A 24,765-nucleotide genomic window follows, 5' to 3' on the forward strand; every position below is an offset into this window, starting at 1 on the left:
GATGAAAGCGCCTGGAGGTCACTCATTCTTCTGGCCGATGTGATGGCCTCCAGGAATGCAGTCTTAAGAGTTAAAAATCCTTAAGGGACAGTTGTGAAGCGGCTCAAAGGGAGCGCACATTAAATATGTCAAGACCAGATTCAAGTCCCACTGAGGCATAACGAAGTGAATAGGAGGAAAGAGAAGAGTTATGCCTTTTAAAAAACATTTCACAACCGGGGACTTGAAAAGAGAAAGCTGATCAGGAAGCCGAAGAAAGGCAGAAATGGCCGAAAGATAGCTCTTAAGACTGCCCACAGCAGGACCCTGCTAGGCCAAAGAAAGAAGGAAGAAGAGAACCTCAGAGGAGCAGAAAGGGGATCCACAGCTTTAGCTGTGCACCATGCCACAAATTTGTTCCAGTGGCAGGCGTATACCGGCTAATTGGAGGGATGCCTTGCTGCCAAGATGACATCACAAACTTCGGAGGCAAGTAAAATGACATCAACTGCTGCCTCTCAATCGCCACGCTGGGAAGTGGAGGCTGGACAGGTTCAGGTGGAGGACCCTCCCCTGCTGCTGCGACAGAAGATCCCCCCCCCCCCCCAAAGAGGCAGATGAGTCGGTGGATCGATGGCCATGTTGAGCAGCTCGGGATACAAGACTCTTCGTGCCCAACCCGGAGCGACAAGGATGACTTGGGCCTGGTCGCACCTAATCTTCATCAGCACTCTGGACAGAAGTAGTATAGGCGGAAAGGCGTACAACAGACCGCAACTCCACTTGCGACGAAAAGCGTCGCCTAGTGAGTGCCGCCATGGAAATCCAATGCGCAGAATTGCTGACATTGCGCGTTCTCCAACGGTGGCGAATAGACCTAACCAAGGCTCTCCCCACTGTAGAAAGAGACCTTGCACCACCTCTAAGTGAAGACGCCAGGCGTCAGACTGGATCCGGAAAAGTTTTTCGTCAGCAGTACCTCTGCGCGTCGAATGTGGCGTTCGTCCGCTCCACGTTCGTTGTTGGCGTTGTGGTTGCCGGGATGATGTCACGGTAGCCACTTCCACGCCGCCCTCGCGCGCTGTCAGTTCTTTTTTTCCGCGCCAGCCAACGCAGATCCGGAGACAGCGGTACGTCCAGTCACTTTTTGACTGAACTTTTGACAACGTCTTTTGAGTCCGAACGACTCCTGGTGCACGTAGTGATGCCCGGCTTCAAGGTTTGCGTTTAATGTAACCGACCGATGTTGGTGACTGATCCGCACCGCGTGTCCCTTTTACGCCTGGAACGTGACCACGACCCCAAGGTGTGCTCCGACTGCCGGTCCATGGCTCTGAAGGCTTTGCGGGAGCGATCCCGGAACTTCTTGAGTGCCGGCAGTCGACTCCACGCCGTTCGAAGTCCCGGTCGCAAATGGGAGGTCGAGGGACCGGTTGCGGAGCCATCATCACTCTTCTAAGTTTTCTGAGTCTTCGCACTCGGGGTCAGGTAAGCACAAGAAGAAGTCGAAGAAGCATCGTCGCTCTTCAACTTCTCCTCGTCAGTCGGCAGCGCGACGAGGGATGTGAACGGTGCTCCTCCCGCGGCTCTGCGTGCGCAACCTGTAGAACCGACTCAGAGTTTTCCTCCCTTCCCAGGACCCGGAGCGACTCCTGCTCAGCTTTGTAAGTTTAACGAGATGATGCACACCATCTTTGGTCAGCCCGAATTCGCCGGCGCACCTTCGGGCCCCGCGGACTCGGTTGGGGGGCCTAGGCCATCTTGGCCGACAGCCCTGGCACCGCAGGCCCCCTTTGGATCCGGATCGACACTGATTGACCTCATTATGCCTCCACTGGCGCAGCTTCCTCCGACACTGCGCTTGCATTCGATGCCGGTAAGGGCCCTGGCCGGCGTCTACCTCGGCCTCTATCCTGATGTGGACACGGAGCCAGACTGACGTCGCCCGACGCCCGATCCAACGCCGAGCGGGGTTTTTGTGCCCCTGTTCACTCCTGGGGTCTCTTTTAGGCCAGATTGGCATGTAGAGGACGAGGAGGAGGACTGGAAGGGGTCATGTGACCCTCTGACCGAACAGTTGGAGTATGAACCAGACTGGAGAGAGGACCTGGGGGATGCCAGTGGTCTTGTTACATCTCCTGACCTTGGCATGTTGTCTCCTGCTACCGTGGCGTCATACGCAGTGGTGTAGCGTTAGTGCGGCCAAGGCTCTCAACCTCGAGCTTCCTACCGTTGCAGTCAGGACTAACCTCCTGACAGAGGTGCTTCAACCTCAATCAAGCTCTTCGGAGCCCCTGCTTCCATTTAATGAGGCCCTCACCGACATCCTTTTGGGCACCTGGTCCAGGCCCAACACGGGGGCTCCCATTGATAGGATGATCGCCTGATGCAACTGCCCGGCCCCGTGCGATCCCACTTTCCTCTCCCAACACCCCGCCCCTGAGAGCTTGGTGGTCCTAACCTCTACTTCCAGGGGAGCATTCCCTAACGCTCCACCAGATAGGGAATCCAAGAAGCTGGATCATCTTGGAAAGAAGATTTTTCTCTTCGGCCAGCTTGGGACTGCGGTCGGTAAACACCGCATGTCTCTTGGGCCGTTATTCCCACTCCGTGTGGTATACTGTTGCGCAAGTGCTGCGTCAGTGTCTGGAGGAGGCCCGGACAGTGCTCTCCCAGGTTGTTGCCGCCGGGAGAGAAGCGGCAAAGTTTACCATCCGTTGTGGCTGGATACTGCCAACTCTCTAGGCAGGACGATTTCCACGTCGATAGCACTTTGACGCTATGCATAGATGAGATGGATTGGCTTTTTTAGGGATGTCCAGAATACCCTCATGGACATGCCCTTTGATGGCTGTCGCCTTTTTGGCGACAAAGCGGACAACACTCTCAAGCGTTTCAAGGACTCATGGGCTATGACCAAGTCCTTGGGCCTCTCCAACCACCCCGCGCAGTTTGCTTATCGCCCCTTTCGTAGGTACGGAAGGGGTGCCCCACTACGTTCCACCAAGAGCCACAGGCCGGCGCAAGTTCCCCAACCTTCGTACGGCCAGTGACGTGGGAACCGCCGCTGTGGTTCAGGGGGCCAGCGGACGGGCCAGTCCACCAAGCACTTCTGCAGCAGCCTACAAACCTTCCTAGTCCGACATTTCAGGCCCATCAAACGCCAGCGGGCGGCAGGATCTTCCATCAACTCCCCCACTGGCACACCATCACGTCAGACAGGTGGGTTTTACACATTGTCTGAAGGGGCTACTCCCTCCCCTTTGAGACCACCCCTCTAGCCATGCCACCTCAGTACCACCGTATGTCGGAGGATCACCTGGGCATTCTCCAACAGGAAGTCACGGCGCTCTTGGCCAAGGGAGCCAACGAGCGTGTTTATGCCCCAGAAGTAGGTTCTGGTTGTTACTCCCACTACTTTCTGGTACCCAAGAATGACAAGGGCCTACGTCCTATCTTGGATCTCAGGAACATCAACCGCTTCCTCCGGAAGGAGAAGTTCAAGATGTTGACGCTCGCTCAGGTCTTGTCTGCCCTCGACCCTGGACACTGGTTGGTAGCATTGGACTTGCAGGATGCTTATTTTCACATCCCCGTCCTGCCGGCCCACCGGCGTTACCTGCGGTACACGGTAGGCCACAAGCACTTTCATTTTACTGTGCTCCCCTTTGGCCTTAGCAGTGCCCCTCGGGTGTTCACGAAAGTGATGGCAGTGGTCACAGCTCATCTGCGCAGATCGGGGATTTCAGTCTTCCCCTAGCTCGACGACTAGCTGTTGAAAGCGGGCTCACCCCATACTGTCGCCTTCCACCTCCAGACTGCGGCTAACCGCCTGCCTTCGCTGGGGTTCTCCCATCAATGTGCCGAAGTCACACCTGATTCCCTCTCAGAAGCTCCTCTTCATCGAGGCGATTCTGGACACGACACAGTTTCGGATTTATCCTCCCGTACACAGAGTCAGTCTATCCCGGGTTTCAGTCAGGATGACCCTGAGGCTGCTCTGCCTCATGGCCTCCTGCATCCTGCTGGTCGATCATGCCAGGTAGCATATGCGGGCCCTGCAGTGGAACCTGAAGTTCCAGTGGGCCCTGCATCAGGGGAATCTGTCCGATTGCGTCCAGATCTCGGAGGACACTGCAAGACAATTGCAGAGGTGGCTCACGAACCAGGATTGGGTCAACTGCAGATCCCTCTCCCTTTCCCATCCAAAGCACACAGTGGTGAAGGATGCATCACTTCTGGGGTGGGGCGGCCACATGGGAGAGGCAGGGATCAGAGGCCTCTGGTCTCCGACCGAGTCCGGGCTTCACATCAATCTTCTGGAGCTCCGTGTGATCCATCTTGCACTCAATGCATTCCTTCGCTCTGTCTGGGGAAGAGTAGTGCAGGTGTTCACACAGAACCACTGCCATGTGGTACTGCAACAAACAGGGCGGGGTGGGGTCTTGGACCCTATGTCAGGAAGCCCTCTGCCTCTGGACTTGGTTGGAACATCAGGGCATATCCCTGGTGGTTCAACACCTGGCAGGTTCCCTGAACGCCAGAGCGGACAAACTCAGCCACAGGTGCATGATGGATCACGAATAGCGTCTTCACTTAGAGGTGGTGCAAGGTCTCTTTCGACAGTGGGGAGAGCCTTGGTTAGATGTATTCGCCAACGAAGAGAACGTGCAATGTCAGCAATTCTGCGCGTTGGAATTTCCAAGGCGGCACTCACTTGGCGACGCTTTTCGTTGCGAGTGGAGTTGCGGTCTGTTGTACGCCTTTCCGCCTTTACCACTTCTTCCCAGAGTGCTGAAGAAGATCAGGCGTGACCGGGCCCAAGTCATCCTTGTGGCTCCGGATTGGGCACGTAGAGTCTGGTATCCCAAGCTGCTCAACATGGCCATTGATCCACCGACCCAACTGCCTCTTTGGGAGGATTTTCTGTCGCAGCAGCAGGGGAGGGTCCTCCACCCGAACCTGTCCAGCCTCCACCTCCTTGCGTGGAGATTGAGCGGCGGCAGTTGACGTCATTTGACTTGCCTCCCGAAGTTTGTGATGTTATCTTGGCAGCCAGGCGTCCCTCCACCTAGACGGTATACGCCTGCCAGTGGAACAAATTTGTGGCATGGTGCTCAGCTAAGGCTTAGGATCCCCTTTCTGCCCCTCTTTCTGAGGTCCTCTTGTTACTCCTTTCTTTGGCCCAGCCGGGCCCTGCTGTGGGCACTCTTAAGAGCTATCTGTTCGAGGCATATGAGCTGCAGATTACACACTTGTGCATAGATCGCCATCTGGTGTTGGGCCCGGATGTTTGGAGTTTGTTTTTCCTCTTGGAAAGTCTTTGGAAGTCACAAGGTCGGTGACTCCTCCTTTGGATCGTATTGTGCATGGGCTTCGGCTCCATCCTCAGATTGTTTTTTTCCACCATCGGGCTCGGATGTGATCTTCGCGCTCCGGTTCCGAACAGCTTCCAGTTCGACGGTCGACGAGCAATCCTCACCTTAAACCACGGTATTGTTTCGATCGCGATCTCCCCCACTCGACGCGCCTTCTCATCGGCACGGACATTCAGTTCCAGTCGTCGACGGCAGCCTTCGGGCCTCTCCAAGCTTCGGTCCTGGCTAATGGAAAGGACTCCATTTAAAAAGTGCCCTCGATGTGGGTCCAAATTTCCCCCACACCGATCTCCACCAGGTATGTAATCTCTGCCTCTCCCCTGAACACGAGGCTCGAGACTGTCCAGCGTGTAAGTCCTTCCGGTCCAAAAAGACTATTCGGGACCGAAGAGCCAGAAGGACTATGGCGCACTCCTCGACGGCGGTTCCGGACAACATCTTCGGAGAAGGCAGTGACGCTCCAGAGCAGTACACCAAAGAGGGCCTCGTCAGCGCTTCCGAGGCTGACGACTCCGATGTGGAGGACATCACCCCACCCCCCCACACCCTTGCCAGCACCGAAAAAGGCTCAGGTCACACCTTCGCCTCCGGGCCTAGGCAAGACCAAGGACACTGCTTCCAACACCCCACCTTCGGGCCCAGTGAAGAAGCCAAGCAAGCCTTCCGGCGGCTCGGGCTCGAGCCAGCCTACTCCCGGTACTGATAAACACGCTTCGGCGCCGAAAAAGAAGCCAATCCCCATATCGACACCGAGCTCCCTAACGAAGCACTCTGGGTCGAAACCCAGCTCTTCGGCACCGACAACACCTTCGGTGCCGACCAAAGCACACAAGGCCACCGGCACCGACCCTTCCAAGCCGAAACCCAACTCGGCGCCGACCAAGCGTCCGGAGGTTCTCAAATCGGGTTCCAAACAACGAACCGGCACAGAAAAGCCTAAAAAGCCAACGGCCCCGATTCCTTCGGCGCCGACGGCCAGACCAGCCTCACCGGACTTATTTACACCGGATCCCTTGCAGAAAACACTCACCAAGGATCCAAAAACTGGACAATTGACACCTTCTTTCAAAAAGAGACATTTGGAGATGCCTGCTCCGCCTCCACCTCCAAAAAGGAAGGACTCTGCTACCTCCCCGTTCAGAATACCTTCCCCACCTCCTCCACCTCCACCCCCCGCCTTCTCCACCCCAACCTCATCGTTCTCCCACCCCTTCTCCACAAGATGATGATCACGGGGACCCATATGATGACATAGGGGATGTCCCCCAGGACCTACACGCAGGGGACCCCACTCCGACAGGATCCCCAGACCCATGGGACAACTACAATATACCTGATATCCCCAACGTCCCACAAGATGACCGTTACTACTCCAGGCCATCTCTACCAGAGGACTCATTGGGGTTCCACCACCTACTACAAAGGGCGGAACACTATCACGGGGTAGACTTACATACCGACCCCGTGGAGGAAGATTTCCTCCTCGACACGTTCGACACCACACATAGGTCTACCTCCATATTACCTATCCTTAAAGGAGTGGTAAAGCATGCGCCAGAGGTTTTTAAGGACCCAGTTAGAGCCAGGGTCATTAACCCGCGCATCGAGAAAAAATACAAAGCTGCCCCTACAGATCCCTCCTACATCAGAGGGCCAGCGCTACTAGACACTCTAGTTGTATCCACTGCACGTAAAAGGGCAAATTCCCAGGCGACAGGCGAAGCACCACCACCTGACAAAGAGTCAAAGCTATTGGATGCATCAGGGAAACGCACTGCGTCACAAGCAGCCAATATGTGGCGTATCGCCAATACTCAAGCCCTATTGGCCAGATATGACAGGGCACATTATGACGAGTTAGAGACCATAATGCACCACCTCCCTGAGAAATATGAAGCTAGGGCCAACAAACTAATTCAAGAGGGTAAGACTATCACAAACACCTCTATACGCTGTGCCTTAGATGCAGCAGACACAGCTTCCAGGGCCATCAATACAAGCGTCCTCCTCCGTCGCCACGCTTGGCTGAGAATATCAGGGTTTAAACCGGAGGTACAAGACTCCATCCTTAACCATCCCTGTGACCAGGAACATCTATTTGGCCCAAAGGTAGATGAGGCCCTAGAAAAAATGAAGAAATATACGGATACGGCGAAGTCCATGGGAGCCTTACAGTCACACCCTCCTAGGCGTTTTCGCCGCTCTTCCTTTCGCAGTACATCTAGAGGCTACTCCTCAGATACCGCGTCCACCTCGTACAAATCCCCCGCTCAGTCCACCTTCATGGGAGGTTATCAAAGAGGCGGCTATAGTGGTAACAATAACAAAGGCAGAGGCAAAACAAACAATGCCCGCTCTGCCACAACGCCTACCCAATTACTCCCCCCAGACCATTCCACTCCGGTTGGGGGCAGACTCCAAGATTTCCTTCCCGTCTGGGCTACCATCACCTCAGACAAATGGGTGACACTAATAATTCGAACTAATATCTACCCCCCCAAACATTCCACCCAGGCAGCGCCCAATGTCTCAAGAACATGTAATACTCCTAAAGCAGGAGGTAGTCTCCCTCCTACAAAAACAGGCAATAGAACCCGTTCCTACCAACCAACAAAACATGGGAGTCTACTCCCTATATTTTCTCATACCAAAAAGGGACGAGACTCTGCGGCCCATCCTAGCTCTCCGGCCCCTAAACACGTACATACATTCCGACCCTTTTCATATGGTAACGCTTCAGCAGGTACTTCCGCTCCTCTCCCAAAACGACTTTTTGACCACCCTAGATCTAAAAGACGCGTATTTTCACATTCCGGTGCACAAAGCTCACCGCAAGTACCTCAGATTCGTAGTGGACGGACAACACTTTCAATTCAAGGTGCTCCCGTTCGGAGTCACAACAGCGCCAAGGTTATTCACCAAGGGCCTAGCAGTGGTAGCAGCACATCTACGAAGACAACACATCCACGTCTTCCCATACTTAGACGACTGGCTAATAAAAGCTGGGTTGTACAATCAGTGTGTTCAACACACATCTACCACCATTCAATTACTCCACCAGCTGGGCTTCACAGTAAACCACCAGAAGTCCCATCTCCAACCATCCCACATAAAACAATACCTCGGTGCCACCATAGACACCTCAAGAGCACTAGCCTACCCCAATCCGGCCAGGATTGCAAGCATTCAAGCTCTACGTGCAAAATTCGCACTACAACACTCCCTTCCAGCTCGAGTGTTTATGCAACTAATAGGGATGATGGCCTCTTGCATTTTCATAGTGCCTAACGCAAGACTCCAGATGCGTCCTCTCCAAGAGTGCTTAGATGCGCCAATGGAACCAGGACCAGGGTCAATTAACAGATCTGGTGTTGGTAGATGGTCGCACCCCTCGCTCTCTTAGCCCTAAAATCTTTCCAAACTCAAATTTCAGGCAAGGCAGTCCTGTTCCGAACAGACAACATGACAGCCTTGTATTATATCCAAAAACAAGGCGGCACACACTCTCCACGGCTCTCTCACCTAGCACAGAGCATATGGAGATGGGCGATACCCCAGAAAATCTTTCTCCTAGCTCAGCATGTCCCAGGAGTCCAAAACACAGTGGCAGATCTGCTCAGCAGACAGACACAACAGATCCACGAGTGGGAGCTTCACCCACAAGTTCTTCACCCGTACTTTCAAATGTGGGGGCATCCACAGATAGACCTCTTCGCCACCCACGAAAACGCCAAATGCCCAAGCTTCGCCGCCAGATACCCACACCCATTGTCCAAAGAAAATGCGATATGGATGAACTGGTCGGGCAAATTTCTCCATAAATGCGAACTACAGTTCCTAACATGGAAAACCGCTTTTCTTGTAGCCATCACTTCCCTTAGAAGGGTCAGTGAGATACAAGCACTTACCATCCAAGAACCCTTTCTCCAAATGCACCATAACAAAGTTGTTCTCCGTACCAACCCAAAATTCCTCCCTAAAGTCATTTCTCCTTTTCACCTAAACCAAACAGTAGAACTACCAGTATTTTTCTCGCGACCACAGACCGTTGCAGAAAGGGCTCTTCGCACACTGGATGTGAAACGAGCCTTACTCTACTACATTCAGAGAACACAAACTTTCCGTAAGACCAAACAACTGTTTGTTTCTTTCTCTCCACCACACAAAGGTAACCCCATCTCAAAATCGGGGATAGCTAGGTGGATTGTAAAATGCATTCAAATCTGCTACCATAAAGCAAAGCGAACGCTATCCATTCTCCCGAAAGCCCATTCTACACGAAAAATAGGGGCTTCCATGGCATTCTTAGGGAACATCCCATTAGATGATATCTGCAAAGCAGCTACATGGTCAATACTGCACACTTTCACCAAACACTATTGTGTAGATGTGCAAACTAAGCAACAAGCTAGTGTGGGCCAGGCTGTACTCAAAACATTATTTCAAACCACTGCAACAGATACGGGTGGTCGCCGCTAACGGTGGGTACTGCTATATAATCTATGCACAAGTGTGTAATCTGCAGCTCATATGCCTCGAACGGAATATGCTACTTACCAGTATGCATCTGTTCTTGGCATGTAGAGCTGCAGATCTACACACGCCCACCCGCCTCCCCGGCTACCTGTATCTGTTCCAGTCTATCTTATTTAGATACAACACACATGGGTTTCTTCACTGTTATTACTACGCTCCATCTTTCCCTGTTGGCAAAAAACAATCTGAGGATGGAGCCAAAGCCCATGCGGAATACGATCCAAGGGAGGAGTCACCGACCTCGTGACTTCCAAAGACTTTCCAAGAGGAAAAACAAACTGCAAACATCCGTGCCCAACACCAGATGGCGATCTATGCAAAAGTGTGTAGATCTGCAGCTCTACATGCCAAGAACAGATGCATACTGGTAAGTAGCATATTCCTTACTGCCTACATCCTGACCATCGGGTGAGAGACTGTAAAATATGCAGGACTTTTCCTCAAAAGACCTAAGTGACAGAGAAGGTAGGCTACTTCTGTGGCAACAGAAGCTTAAAATGAAGGATGACCCAGTTTCTGATGTGGAGAGTGACTTCTCTCTTAAGACTTGCCTCTAAGAAAAGGGCTAGTGAGGTGGACTTGACTTCTCCTAAGGCCAAGGTACCGAAAAAACATCACTCTTCCAAGTGTGATGACCAGCCTTCATCATCAACAGGGACTTCTGTTCCCCCTAAGGGTCACTCTACATCGTCTACGCCCCCGAGATCCAAGTCTCAGACGTCAAAATCTGTCAGAATCATTTTTACCTCAGAAAACTGGTCTATCGTCGACGGGCTCGTCGTCGACTAAGTCCTCTGTCTTCACTACTACGACGAGGACGACTACTTTATCATCGCCTAAACCTGCTATGTTGATGTCGACGTTTTCTCCGTCGACGCTGGTTTCAGTGACGGTGAAACCTAAGTCAGCTGCTTTCTCTTCGTCGACGAAGATAAAAAAGACCCTTTCGCCGACGGACGCTGCTTCGTCGACGGGAACTTCCAAGGATCTGTTGGTTCCGTTGACTCCTGTCCCATCGATGGTTGTCTCGTTGACACCTGCTTCATAGACTGTTCCTTCGTCGACGCCTGCTTCGTTGACGATCACTTCCTCGATGGTTGCTCCGTCGACGACAGTGAAGACTTTACAGATGGAGAGTCAAGTATGTTTTTCGTCAACGGCAGCTTCGTGGATGGAATCCCTGATTTCAGCTCCAGGTTTGATGCCTCTAGTGGCTTTGAAGCCTTCAGCAGCCCTTCTGTCGTCATCTGAATCCAGGAAAGGCTCATTGCTTCAACGTAGACAATCTTCAATGGACCTTTTATTGCCTATACAAGCCTCTCCAAACCTTCCAGTGGAACTGTTGGATTATGGGGCGAACAAGGAGGATTCAGAGGAGGATGATAGGTTTCGAGCAGCTCGTAGTCCATCAGAGCTCCTCATTAAGTGCCAGGACATAGATGAAGAACAAGACTATGACTATTATTCGGAGCCGAATTTCCAATCTTAGTCTGAAAATCCGACTGCACAGATGTCTCTGTCACTCATTTCAAATTTGCAGCGCATGCTGGATGACTATTACCGCAGTTTCCCTCCTTCAGAGCCAGCTTCTTCGGTCTCTCAAACACCTGTTCCTCCACCTTCTTCATTCATTGCGCCGCCTCCTCCTACTTCTCGGTGACATCTACTGCTCATATTATAGAGGACACTCATTTAACGGATGAGGACAGAGAAGAAGGGGAGTTAGACGATAGATTCTTACTTACTGAATGGGACAATTACTAAATTCAGACACCGCTGCCTGCCTCTCCTACTCCTGTGGAATCTCCGCCAGTGGTATAGTGGATTTCATGTCCTCATGGACAGAGCAGCCAAGAGATTTCATCTCCCTATGGTCTCAAAGGATGAGGATTGTTTTTTTATATGATTTCAAGAATCAACCACAAAAACCGGTGCGGGCGATTTCTGTAATCGATTTCATCTGGCAGGAGGATCTGAAGGTCATGAAAACCCCTGCCTCCATTCCTGCAGTCCTGTTGCGGATTGAATAAAAAGTACAAGGCAACAGGCAATTCACCAGCCTGTTTAATTGGTCAGCCGAAGCCGGATTTGGTTATTTCGCAGGCGGCTCAGCATCGTGCCAGGAATTCCTCTTCTTCATTGTCTGCTCCTTCTGATCAGGAAGGCAGAAGCCTTGATACCATTGACAAAAAAAATTCAACCATGGCAGCAACTAAGGTCCATGCAGCTAATTCCCAAGCCATTCTAGGCCACTATGATAGGCAAATGTGGTCGGACATTTCTCCTTTAATCGATCTGTTGCCTGAAGAATTGAAGACCGAAACTTTAAAGATTTTCCAGGAGGGGGAGAAGATCTCGGCTGAGATCATTGATTTTGCAGTGGATGTCTCTTCCGCAGGTTTTCGTCAGTTGGCAGGTGCGGCAGTTCTTCGAAGGCAGGGTTGGTTAAGAGCTACCTCTTTTTGCCAAGAAGTGCAAACTAAATTTATTGATATGCCTTTTGACGGAGAATCACTTTTTGGACAGCACATAGATGATGCCCGCCAAACAATTAAAACAGATACTGACACCGCACATGCTCTAGGCACTTAACAATTTAAAAGCAGCCTTTTCGTGCAGCGAGAAGTCGTGGATCCTCCTATTCCTTTCGAGTTGGTTACAATCAGAACAGACAGTATCAGGGACAACAATGTTACTCTTCACAGCAACAGCAAACGTATCGTCAACCTCCAGCTGCCTCCTATTAGCAGTACAGAGGAAATTCTTCCTACAGAGGCAGAGATTCTTCAAAAACGCAGTGACAGCGGCTACCTGCCTACCACTCTGCTCAACAACCCAGCCAAAGTTGGAGGACGAATCTGCCATTTCTTCTCAAACTGGTCTGCCATCACTAGTGATCGATGGGTGTTGGACATAGTGTCCAGAGGGCACACCCTGGAATTTGTAACATTTCCCCCAAATTCTCCTCCCAGAGGTGGTCCTCCTGCACATCTGAAGGAACTCTTATGCCAAATCATAGTCATGTTACAAAAAGGAGATATCGAAGTGGTTCCAAAATTACAAAGGGGTGCAGGTTTTTATTCGATTTTTCCTCATCAAGAAAAAGTCTGGGGATTGGCGCCCCATCCTGGACCACCGTTCCCTCAACAAATCTCAAAAAGCAATCATTTTGAATGTTGTCTCTCCAAGAAGTACTTCAGGAGATTACATGACAACACTGGATCTTCAAGATGCCTATTTTCATGTCCCCATCCTACACAGAAACAGAAAATTCCAGCGCTTCAGAGTGGCTGGCAGAGACTTCCAATTCAAACTCCTTCCCTTCGGCCTCCGCTCTGCGCCATGAGAGTTCACCAAGGTTTTATCACTGGTGGCAGCATATCTTCGTCAAGCGGGCGTCCAAATTTTACCCTACCTAGACGACTGCCTTATCAAGGCGCAGTCATTTACAGTGGCAACAAGACACACAAATATGCCGGTCTCTATTTCAGTCACTGGGCCTGTCCATAAACCTGGAGAAGTCACACTTCACCCCTTCTCAGGTTCGGACTTTCTTGGGAGCCATGATAAATTCTCAGACAACAAAGGCGTCTCAAACGAAAGACAACAACGGATTTTCAAGCTGGTATCTTTACTAAGGGCAAGAAAGTCCGTTTCTGTTCGACAGTTCAAGTCACTTCTGGGAATGCTTTCTTCCTGCATTCCCTTAATTCCCAACTGCTGTCTCAAAATGAGACCATTACAAGAGGAAATCGACTAACAATGGCATCAGGTCTCAGGGACTCACAAAACAAACTTGTCAGCAGGCCGCTTCATCATAGCAGATGATCCAGGTCTCATCCAAACAACAGATGCTTCCCTCGAGGGATGGGGGGCACATCTTCAAGGTCTCACAGTCAAGGGCAAATGGAATGCTCTGCAAAGAACGTGGCACATAAACCTTCTGGAATTACTAGCGATATTCCTGGTGTTACGATCTTTTTGCACCCTCCTTCCACTAAATCGTTGCAAAAGGTGATTTATTCCCGAAAAAAGGTCTGTGACACACTACGCGTTTCGGGGAAGAACCCCTTTTTCACGAGTGGCTATGTCAGTGTTCACTTCAGTTTAAATAAACATCTCGTGATAAATGAACATAGTAGACAGACTTCCGAGGTCAAGTCACTCAGAATGTTACAAATTATTTTTTTCAATCAAAAACACTTCCATTTCAAATACAATATATTTATAGACTAACTGCAGTGTGGAAAGGAAAAAATAATCCTCATGTGTTTTTGGATTTTACCAAATGTTCAATATTTCGAAACTTTATCAGTCTTAGACATTGCCTGTTTATGAACATTGCAGTTCTCTGAAATGTGCTTTACTACCATCAGTGTTACAACAAACAAATGATGGACGGAATGCTGACAATGCAGACATTCTCCCCCAGTCAAGAGATCTGGGTTAAATCCATCGTTCTTTTGCCCACTACGCCACCCCAGTTCAGACATGGCCATATGCAAATCAGTCTTGACCCTGTGCCTCATGGGAACAGTCCAGCCCGAACTGCCAAGCCATGTCTTCCCTGGACCGGAATCTAGCATCCTAGGACCGGTTTCTGGCTATCAGCCGTCATCAGCCAGGATAGCTTGACTCCAGTGGCGTAGTGAGCACGGGTCCCACGTCTGGGAATACCCATCCCACTTAGGGCGAAAAGCGTTACAACAAACAAATGATGGACGGAATGCTGACAATGCAGACATTCTCCCCCAGTCAAGAGACTACCATCAGTGGCACGCTGAAAGCCGGACATGCTTCATAACGCGATGCCTTGCCTTTTAATTCCAAAAATCACACACCTGTTAGTGTTTTAATTCATAATAGTGTACCGCCTCAGTGGGCAAAGATCCATATATCTAGAAAAATTCAAAGGCAAGTGATAATTAGCCTGTGCTTGCAGGTATTCTAACAGTGTTTTTCATTATCTACAGTTATAGCCCCAGTGGGCACGATTCTTCAAGATTAATTCCACTGATACCCAACATGTTTGAAAATGAATTTAGATCTCAGGAACTAGCATTTTTCAACTGGATAAGTTGAAAACAAAAAAGAAAACATTTCATGAGAAGGCAGATATAATAGCTCAATTGTATCCTTCTTCCGCATTGCAGCTTACAAATTCTCTAAAAAAGAACAAAATAATATATAAGTGAAATCTCAAATTCATATCACAAATTAAAAATATGCACACATACACGGACAATAAAAACATTCTCGATGGCAGCGGGGCAGCAGTATCATTAATTAATAGTCGATTTAACTCTAGGTTTCACATTACCCCCATTGATGGGATCTTGTTTTCTTATTTAATGCTCTTCATAGTTTGATCTTCTAACTATGAACCACGGCTATCCTAAATGGACTGACAGTTCTTCATCACAGTTATGTCCAATAGGGGCCATAGTTTGATATTGAATAATGAGCCTCGATTCGATATCGGTGGGATATATATATATATATATATATATATATCTATATCTGACTATGTACAGTTTTGGAATTACTGCTATCTATTCTGATTCAAGCATGTGAATCTATGAAAGACACCCCAATACTGGAGAAGAACAAAAGTTACTTACTTGTAAACTGTGGTTCTCCAGTATTGGTGTCTTTCATAGCTTCAAATGCGACCCATCCACCTCCCCTCAGAGGCTCCCCTCGTTTACTTGACTATTATGTCACACTCGTGCTAGAAAATATGAGGTTCCTAGTCTCTGGGGAGAGGGTTCTAGAGGGTGCTGACGCCTGATTGGCTGGAGTTTGGACTATATCTAATGACTTGGACGAGCTAATAAAGTGACAACTTTTTTCCTATTGATTGCTATGTTACAATACTTTCTATGGTATTTTTTTAGCTATACTATTGCTATACTATGTATATATGTATGCATATATTGCTATTTTATGTACCGTGGTACTCCCACTTCGACGACGGGGAATGATTCAAGCATGTGAATCTATGAAAGACACCAATACTGGAGAACCACAGTTTACAGGTAAGTAACTTTTGTTCATGTGTAACAATAAATAACAGTGATGTTTTTGATGGAGGAATCCTGAATGATCTCAAAAAGACGACGAGAGCAAAGCTGGAGGTTTCTGTTACTGGGATTCCAGAGGTGAAAACTAACCCATTATTCACTTTTTTATCCTTCTATAATTAGTAGTAGTGGGGGTGCAATACATATCATGACCTCTTTACTGTCCCAAATAGTCCAGCCATCCCCACCACCCTATGTGCCTTTCTTCCCCCTCTTCTGCCCTCTCAAAGCTCTGTTGTATGTTTGTGTCAAAGCAGAGAGCTAACACTGCACTGGCTAGCTCTGAGAGGCCTGCTGGATCAACCTGGAATTCCTTTATTATTTTGTAACAGTAGGAAAAGTTCTAGCAGTGACTATAATAGATAGGTGATGTTTTTGACCCTGGGATTTATCAAATAGATAGACTGGAGTCTAGTTTGACTTGTCTAATTGAACAGATTTTGTTATCTATTTTAACTAGAGACAAACCCATTTACCGTGCTTTCATTTTTTGTTCTCAGGAATGATACTGTGCGGTATGCCTTGGATGTCCTTGCTATTCTAACTGTGGTACCCAAGATCCAGCTGCAGCTGGCAGAGCCGGTAGATGTCCTTGATGATGCTGGCTCCACAGTCTCCACTGTGGGTAAGTACCTGCCTCCACATGGGAACTTTTGGGCATGATAAATTAGTCTCACTATTTGATTGGAAAAGAGAACATTGCATGTTTAAGGCATAGTCCTATCACGTCCAATAAAATGTTGTAGCAATTGCCTCTAACTTTGAGCTGTTAATGCAAACCTAGATAGATGATATGGGGTTTTCTGTTCATTAAGTAGAGTTTTGAACATTTGGTGTACTTAGTTGTGTGGTGCTAGTACGAAGATTGGACAGGTAAAAATATCTTGTTAGGTCTGGCTTGACAACTCGGCTATCACCGTACCGTACGTAATAAACAAAAAGAACATTCAGAATACGCTGAGAAAGGAGCTTAGACACCACCTTTATATTGGTTCCCCTGAATGCAGGATTTAAATGGGCCGAAGATGTAAAAAGTGTTTGTATTTTACTTCTTGCCAAAATTGGTTATGGTTGCAAGCCAATGACCATGGTTATTGGCCTGATTTGTTTATTATGAATTGTTACAATAAAAGCAGGAGGCCTGATTTATTTATTGTGAATAGCATATGTTAACACAAATCCATTTCAAAGGCAAATTGTTATTACTCTGTATGAAAGCCCTTAAGAGAAGGGTTACATGGACTCTTATAGATTACTGCTGTAGCCAAGGGTTTTAATGTTGATAAAGGTCTGTGACTAAGTTTGAATATAGATTTGTTCTGTGAGAAACCTTGTTTTGCTCTTTTAGGAGAGATAATGTTTTGATTAGTCATAATTTTGCAGACCTTTATAATTCTATGACTGTGTCTTGTGGGAAAGCTTACGCCCAAGAGCAGGCCTGAGTTGGTTATGGTGACAAGCAATTGGCCTGATTGGTGCATTGGGAAAAGTTATGTCTGAAGCCATATGTCTGATATGCTTATTATGAAAAGTTGTGAACAAGTCAGTATGCCTGGCTTATTATGTATTGTGAAAAGCTTTGTTTAAACCAGGAGGTTTTTAACTGTGAGTTGTTCTCAAAGTGTGTAGCATGCTGTAAACTGCTATTTATGTACAAGTAATCTCACAGATTATCGTAGTAGGAATGGGATTTGGTGTTGGTCACCCTCCCTGATAAACCCACGGCTTTTCTCTGTTATGATTCTTGTTATGGCCTATTGAGAGGGGTTGTATATAGTTTTGCAAACTGTATTTTTCATCCTTTATTACTTTATAGCTGTATGGATGACTGTTGCCTGTTTATGTTCACTTGAATAGGCCAGTGTTGGTTATGGTGTGAAGCCAGTGGTAAAGCATATAGGCCTGATCGGTTCACTGGTTAAAGTTATGCCGGATCCCACAGGTGTAATCTGTTAAGAATGCAAAGTTGTGACAAAGCAACAAGTCCTGACTCGTGTATTGTGAAAATCATGTGTTAAAGGCAGCAGTCTTTTAAGGGTGGATTGTTATCACATTGGGCTAAAGCCTATAGACTGTATTTTCTTACACAGAAAATCTCTGATCATAAATAAAAATCTGTTATTCAGCGCCAAAATGCCCTTCTGTGTGAATGTACGTTTTACAAATACACGTTATGGTATTACAGGAGGAGACGGGTTTTCGTGACCCGCTTGAACAAACCATGAGTGTAGAAGATTTGCTCTGTGGCAGTGCTTCCCAAACCTTTTTTTTTCTTCAAATAATTCTTGGTTTTTCCAAAACAAGTACAATAAAGAAAATAAGGAAAATGACAAGAAGACAATAAATGACATGAGGTAACAGGAGAATTACAGATGAAATTACCAATGGAAATACAAGTGAATTACAAACCTTTTTTTAAGTGTAATAGACATGCCTTCAAAATGCTGTAAGTAACAAAGTAACTTAGTCTTTAAAAATGTTTGCATTTCTCTCTAAGAGCAATTGTTCGTAAATATTACAACCATGACCATGCCCATCGATATGTCTTTATCAGACTCTGGTCAAGGTATTGATCTGCCCACAAAAGTGGCAGTCAGTGAACTGCACTGGAGCCCTTTTCATAGTTGGGTGCCTGTGACATCTTTTCACTAAAATTATATGGCTTCTGAAAAATCTTGGTGGTTCGGGCTCTGTCCGATGAGGCGAGTGAGGCGGAATTGGGTGCAGCCCTGTGAGACCTCAACTCTGGTAAGGCACCGGGGCCCAATGTGTTCCCCTGTGAGTTCTTTAAGAGATTCTTTCTCTAACTAGGACCCCATTACCTTAAAGTGGTGGAGGAGTCCCGTGAGCGGGGTTGTCTTCCCCGGGCTTGGAGACATGCGGAGGTGGTGGTGTTCCATAAACCGGCCAGACCCCCGGACCGGCATGCTTCGTGCCGTCCCATCTCGCTTCTAAATGCAGAGGCCAAAATATTAGCCAAGGCCCTGGCCAATCGTATGCGGGCCCATATTACTACTTTGGTTCACCCCGATCAATCTGGGTTCATGCCCCAGAGAGCGACCCAACATAATAAACGCCGTGCACAGGTAGCTATTGCGGCCATTCGAGGGCGTAGCGACCGGGCAATGCTCTTGCTGGCTGATATGGACCGGGCATTCGATTTCCCTTAGTTGGGTGTATTTATTCGCTCTGCTGCGGAGATTCTTGGACCGTGCTTTTTGTCCTACCTGTCCCTGCTCTACACTGATCTTACTGCATCGGTACGGGTTGCTGGCTGTACTTCCTCCACCTTCTCCCTTGGACGGGGTACCCGGCAGGGCTGCCCGCTGTCTCCATACTTGCTTGCATTGGCGGTTGAACGATTGGCTGCCTGGGTGTGCATAGATGTGCAGGTGACAGGCTTCGAGTGGGCGCACGGCTTGTCAGATCGTATTGCCTTATATGCCAACGATGTGTTATTTTTTTCTTACGGACGTTGATCGGACTGGCCTGCGGCTGCTTCGTATTATGCAGATCTTTGACGAATCTACTGGCCTCTATCTGAATCCAAGCAAATCTACGTTATGGCTTCTGGGGGGCACGATGGGTGTGAGTGACTGGGCCGCGTCGGTTCGGGTTGTGACTGGTGGGATGAAATATCTTGGGGTATTCCTATCGGACTCACTCATGGTGGCTTGGGAGAGGAACCTGGCTCCGGTTGAGAACGTGTTCGGGAGGATCTGAAAATGTGGTCTCGCAAGCCGTTGTCTGTCTATGGTTGATCGGCCATCTTCAAGATGGTCTCACTCCCCCGCTTGCTGTAACAACTGCAGAATCATCCTAATCCGATTCCCCCTAGATGGTTTAGGCAGGTTAATGCAGCCTTGGGCCAATTTTTATGGGCAGGAGGTGCGGTAAGAGTTGCTTTACGGACATGTTCCCTCTCTACGTATTGTGGGGGCTTGGCGACCTCTGCTATCATATCCTATTACATGGCCTTGCATATACTTGTCTTAAATGAGTGGTGTATGCGGGTAGAGACGACCCCGCCTATGCTGTTGAGCGGCGCCTTATGGGGGAATCTCTCCCTTCACGCGATTCTATACTCAGCACGGGTACGTAAATCCCTGCCGTCCGCAACCCAGGTGGTTTTCCAAATTTGGTGACAGGCCTTTCGGCGGCTAGGGTGGTGGAACACGCTGACGCGGGAGACCCCCCCTGTGGAATAATGGCCGCTTGCCACAACTAGCTACTCTAGCAGGGTTTTGCGGTTGGGACAACATTGGTATCTCTACCCTGGGGAATGTCATAAGGGGGCTAATCCTGAAATCTTTTCAAGACCTACAAAACTAATTTCAAATGCCTAAATCCCAGTTCTACAAATACCTCCAGTTTCAACACGCCCTCGCCCCATGTCTGGTGGGGCTGGAGTCACTGGCGGAGTTCAGCCCGGTGGAAGCCAAGGTATTTATGGGGGATCTTCAGGATCACAAAATATCGGAGATTTGTTAGTCCCTGGTAACTCTCAGCTCCCCCACATTGAATAAGCTTCGAGAGGCCTGGTAGGAAAATGTTGGCTCACTTGATGAGGAGGACTTGATGGAGGCCCTGGCCTCCCCGCGGGGGGCTGCCATAGCAGTACGCCTACGTCTTATCCAATTTAAATATCTTCATAGGGTTTATTTTACGCGAGCCCGGTTGTGGATGGTGGGTCTGGTGGCCTCCCCGGTATGCCTTAGATGTGAGTGGGAGGAGGGGACCCTGACGCACACGGTCTGGCACTGTCTTTCCTTGGCATGGTTCTGGAGAGGGGTGGTGACGTGCCTCTCACAGGTGCTGGGCTGGGATCTGCCCCTGTCGCCGAAGTTAGTGCTATTACATGTTATGGAAGGGATTGGGGGCAATATTTATAAACGCCACCATATGTTGTTGGGGTTCACAATAGCGAAGAAAGACATTGCCAAAGCATGGAAGGCGCCGACGCCACCCTTGGTGTCGGTCTGGAAGAGGGGCCTGGACTTTAGTATGGGCTTGGAGCTTCCTATCTTCACGGCAAGAATGTGCCCGTAGAAGCATTTTAAAATTTGGAAGCGGTTGAAGATTATCAGGGTTTGCTGCTGGAGCCGGTCGCTGCAGGGGGGCCCCTTAATCCAACTTAATGTCACCCTGCTGGTGCAAGTGGGAATCTATTGCAAATATGTGTACTGGTGTGAGTGGTTGTGGGAGAAGGCCATGACCGATTTGTGTCTAGGAGGTTGTTAGTGCGACTGGAGGGAGGGGGTGGGGGTTTCATCTGTATTGCTCTTTCTTTATCCTCGTTTCTTTCTTGAGAAGTCAGTCATGATGCCTTATACTTATTGTGCAGATGTTCCTGGGTTACAGAGCCCTGCTCTATATGTGTCATTTGATGAATACAATCTGTTTTATATATAAAAAAAAATCTTGGTGGTGATACCAGTGATTTTAGCAAATTTTAAAAGCCTTCTGAGTATGGGGAGTATGGGGTAAGCCTTACTATCGAAAATTAATGTGTTAAAACCTGGCCCAATGGTGCATTTTGGTGTATGTGTGTATGTATGCAGTTTTATATAGTGCGAACACTGCCCAGGGGCATTGGAGCGCTTTACATTGGCACCTGATCACATTACATAAGGTCAGATTCATTCTACTTTAAGCATAGGTGATTAAGTGATTTGCCCAGAGCCCCACATCAGGCTTCGAAGCTGGTTCCCGAAATCCAAAGTTGGCAGCTTTGGCTGTTAGGCCACATCCATATTTCTCAATTTATGTGTGAAAGTCATACCTAGGTAGTATGATTACATAAAGTGAGCACATTCTCAGTTGAAATGGCTTTGTGAAGGACAAAACAAAGTAGCAAAAAATCCTGGAAATATCACCCGGAGTTTTGCTTGCGAATACTTGCAAATATTTGTTTTAAAACTGGATTTCGGGACATAGTCCAGAATCTTTGCACCATTGGTGCTGGAACAGTTTTTAAAGTGGAGCTACTGACAATTTTTTTTTTTAAGTATATGTTCAAAATTTTCAGTGTGCGTCCATATAGTATTTATAGTGACATGCTCTGAAATGTAATTTTCACATTCGATATGGAGTTTGAACATAACACAGAGAGAGCGGTGTTATATTTAGCTTTGCTATATACTAATTAAGTTATCTAATTAGTAAACAGCTATGTGTACTTCTGCAGTTAACTAACATACCTGTACTCCTCAATATCTTCCGCCCTCCCTCTTGGTCCAATAAGTGACCATTGTTTGTGTATGTGTGGTATCCTAATGGTACTGCCATTCTTTGTGTTCATTTGGTAGTAGTCCGAGTACTTTTGTTGGGGATTTACTGAGCAGAGTGCCCGTGGCATGAAAAGTAGCCCAACTGCTGTATATGCTTGGCTGTGAAATGACTCATAAATTGACTTTTTAATATGTTTTACCCTGTTGGTGGGTGGGGGCCAGGGGGAGGGGGTAGTTATCGACTGAAGACTCGTCTTGGATTAATGAATGAATGATAGTCTTGTAGAGCGCGACCTTTGCCCAAGGGCCTCATGGCGCTAGGGATAGAATCGGGGTCATAAGTAGGAGGGATGGGTTTTAGCTGTTAAAATGTGAATAGCCATGTTTTTATGGTTTAAATCTTATTAATTTTAGATGCGAAGATGAACATTAGCCGCCACCTACATCCTTTGGCCGGTGGGGATCGTTACTTGAAATCATTCAACATAGATAACTAGAGGAAAGGGAGAAGAAATGAAGGAGCAAAATAGGAAATAGAGAAGATAGCAACTAGAGTGGGCAGCTGGAGAGTCCCTGTCTTCCTGGGGGACACAGAGGAGGTTATGACTTTGGCTGTGCTTGGTCACCCTTCAGGGTGTGTCTGGTAGAGAGGCGAAGTACTCGCAGGTATCTTGGGCAGGTAAGTCCCACAAATCTGGATGAGAGGAAGTCAATAGTGGTGCCCCACATTTTATCGAACCTGGGGAGAGTGCGAGACAAGCCAGCCGTAATCTTTTCTATGCCCGCTAGCTCCCATACCCGATACAGTCAATCTAATTTAGACCGTAACACCTGTTTGGCGGCTCCGATGGTTAAAGTGATAGCTCTTCCTCTGCATGACTTAAGGGTAGGTCAGGGGGTCAGGCAGTCCCAGCAGGGTGTAACTGGGGAATCTGGGTATTTCGGTGTGATGTATGGAATCTACCGCCTGAAGGATTGTATATTGGGGCATTGCCAGAGGATGTGAGTTAACGTACCTGGCTGACCACAGTTACGCCAGCATAAATCACTTGCAGCGGGTTTCCATTTAGCAAGTCTAACCGGGGTGTAATACCAATGGTGGGCTATCTTTAAAAACATCTCTTTCTCTGCTGTACTACAAGAGGAAGCTCTGGCCCTATGGATGATGTCTTGCCACTCTTTGGGGGAGAATTACCGCTCCAACTCTGCTTCCCATCTACGATGCGCTGGGGTTTTACCACTGTGTTTAGGTTTATTGAGGAAGGAGTAGATGTCCGAGAGTAGGCGCTTGTCCAAAGTGTGTGTGATGTACCATAGTTCGAATTTTGTAAGTGGGCGGCTGGCGTGAAGTTGCATATGTGGTCGAGTTACCCAGTGTCAAATCGCCAAGTACTGCCAGTAAGTGTTGCGGGGGGAGTCCAAAACCAGATACCAACTTGTCAAAGTCCATGATCCCTCTCTCATCAAATAGGTCAACAACCCTTTTACAGTGGTCTTCTTGCCACTTCAAGTACCCATTCCCTTCCAGCGCTGGGGGGGGGGAAGTCTGGGATGCCTATGATAGGGGTTAGCGGGGAGACAGGGGTCGAAAGGCAATTGGTTTCCTGCACTCTATCCCAGGGCCCCATAGTCGCCTTCAGTACTGGTGATAAATAAGCTCCTGCTGGTCTATATAGTTTAGGTAACCAGTGGACCTTCCAAATGTGCATCTCGGCAACGCCACGATCAATGAAACACCAATGTTTCTCAGATTCCCGTTAGTACCATTCAACCATATATCGCAGTTGCGCTGCTTGAAAGTACTTCACTAGGTGTGGTACCCCGAGACCCCCGTCCGCCTGTGTGAGAAAGGTTTGATGTTGCGCCATACGGGGCCCATTTCTCTTCCCAGATAAAGTCCCCTATTAGGTAATGTAGTCGCGCCAGCACTTGGGGTGGGGGGCTTAGCGGCAGCGTCTGCATCATATAAAGGATGCGAGGCAGGAGGGTCATTTTAACGGACGCCAGCCTACCCTCCAGGACATGGCTTGTTTCCTCCAACTGAGGCGCTCACGCCCGGTTTCACCCAATAAGGTGGAGTAGTTGGCCTTGGCCGTGCTTTTGTTTGTGGGGAAAATTTGCAACCCCAAATAGGGGACAGCCCCTTGGGACCATGCAAAGGTGAATTCCTGCCTGGGAGGGTAAGGCTAAGAGCTTGTTTTTTTTAGGATTAATCTTAAAACCGGAGACACCACTAAATGTTGTGAACTCCTCCAGCAGGGGGGGGGAGTGACAACGTTGGTTGGGTGAGGCACAACATCACGTCGTCTGCATAAATGGATATTTTGTGCTTCCTGTCCCCAATACGGATCCCTGTAACCGTCTGGAGTTGACGGACCCTCTCAGCTAATGGCTCCATATAGAGTGCGAAAAGCAAGGGGGACAGAGGACACACTTGGCAATCCCTCACCCTATTCGCACCGGCCTGGAGCTTATCCCATTCACTTTAATACGCGCTTCCGGCGCCCGATATATGCACTGCACCCATCTTTGAAAGCAAACCCCTACCCCAAATCTGTC

At 48.5% G+C, this 24,765-nt stretch overlaps 1 protein-coding gene across 6 annotated transcripts in view; it reads left to right on the forward strand.

Moving 5' to 3' along the window:
* The window catches only part of DCAF1 (DDB1 and CUL4 associated factor 1), an 814,171-nt gene that overhangs the window by 289,886 nt on the left and 499,520 nt on the right, over positions 1-24,765 (forward strand). For all 6 annotated transcript variants that reach the window (XM_085625108.1, XM_085625107.1, XM_085625110.1 and 3 more), the window contains exon 13: positions 16,477-16,601. In XM_085625108.1, coding sequence (XP_085481234.1) covers positions 16,477-16,601 — 125 coding nt within the window. The remainder of the gene's footprint in view (positions 1-16,476; positions 16,602-24,765) is intronic.

Source organism: Triturus cristatus, chromosome 9 (genome assembly GCF_964204655.1).
Source record: "Triturus cristatus chromosome 9, aTriCri1.1, whole genome shotgun sequence".
Lineage (NCBI taxonomy): Eukaryota > Metazoa > Chordata > Amphibia > Caudata > Salamandridae > Triturus > Triturus cristatus.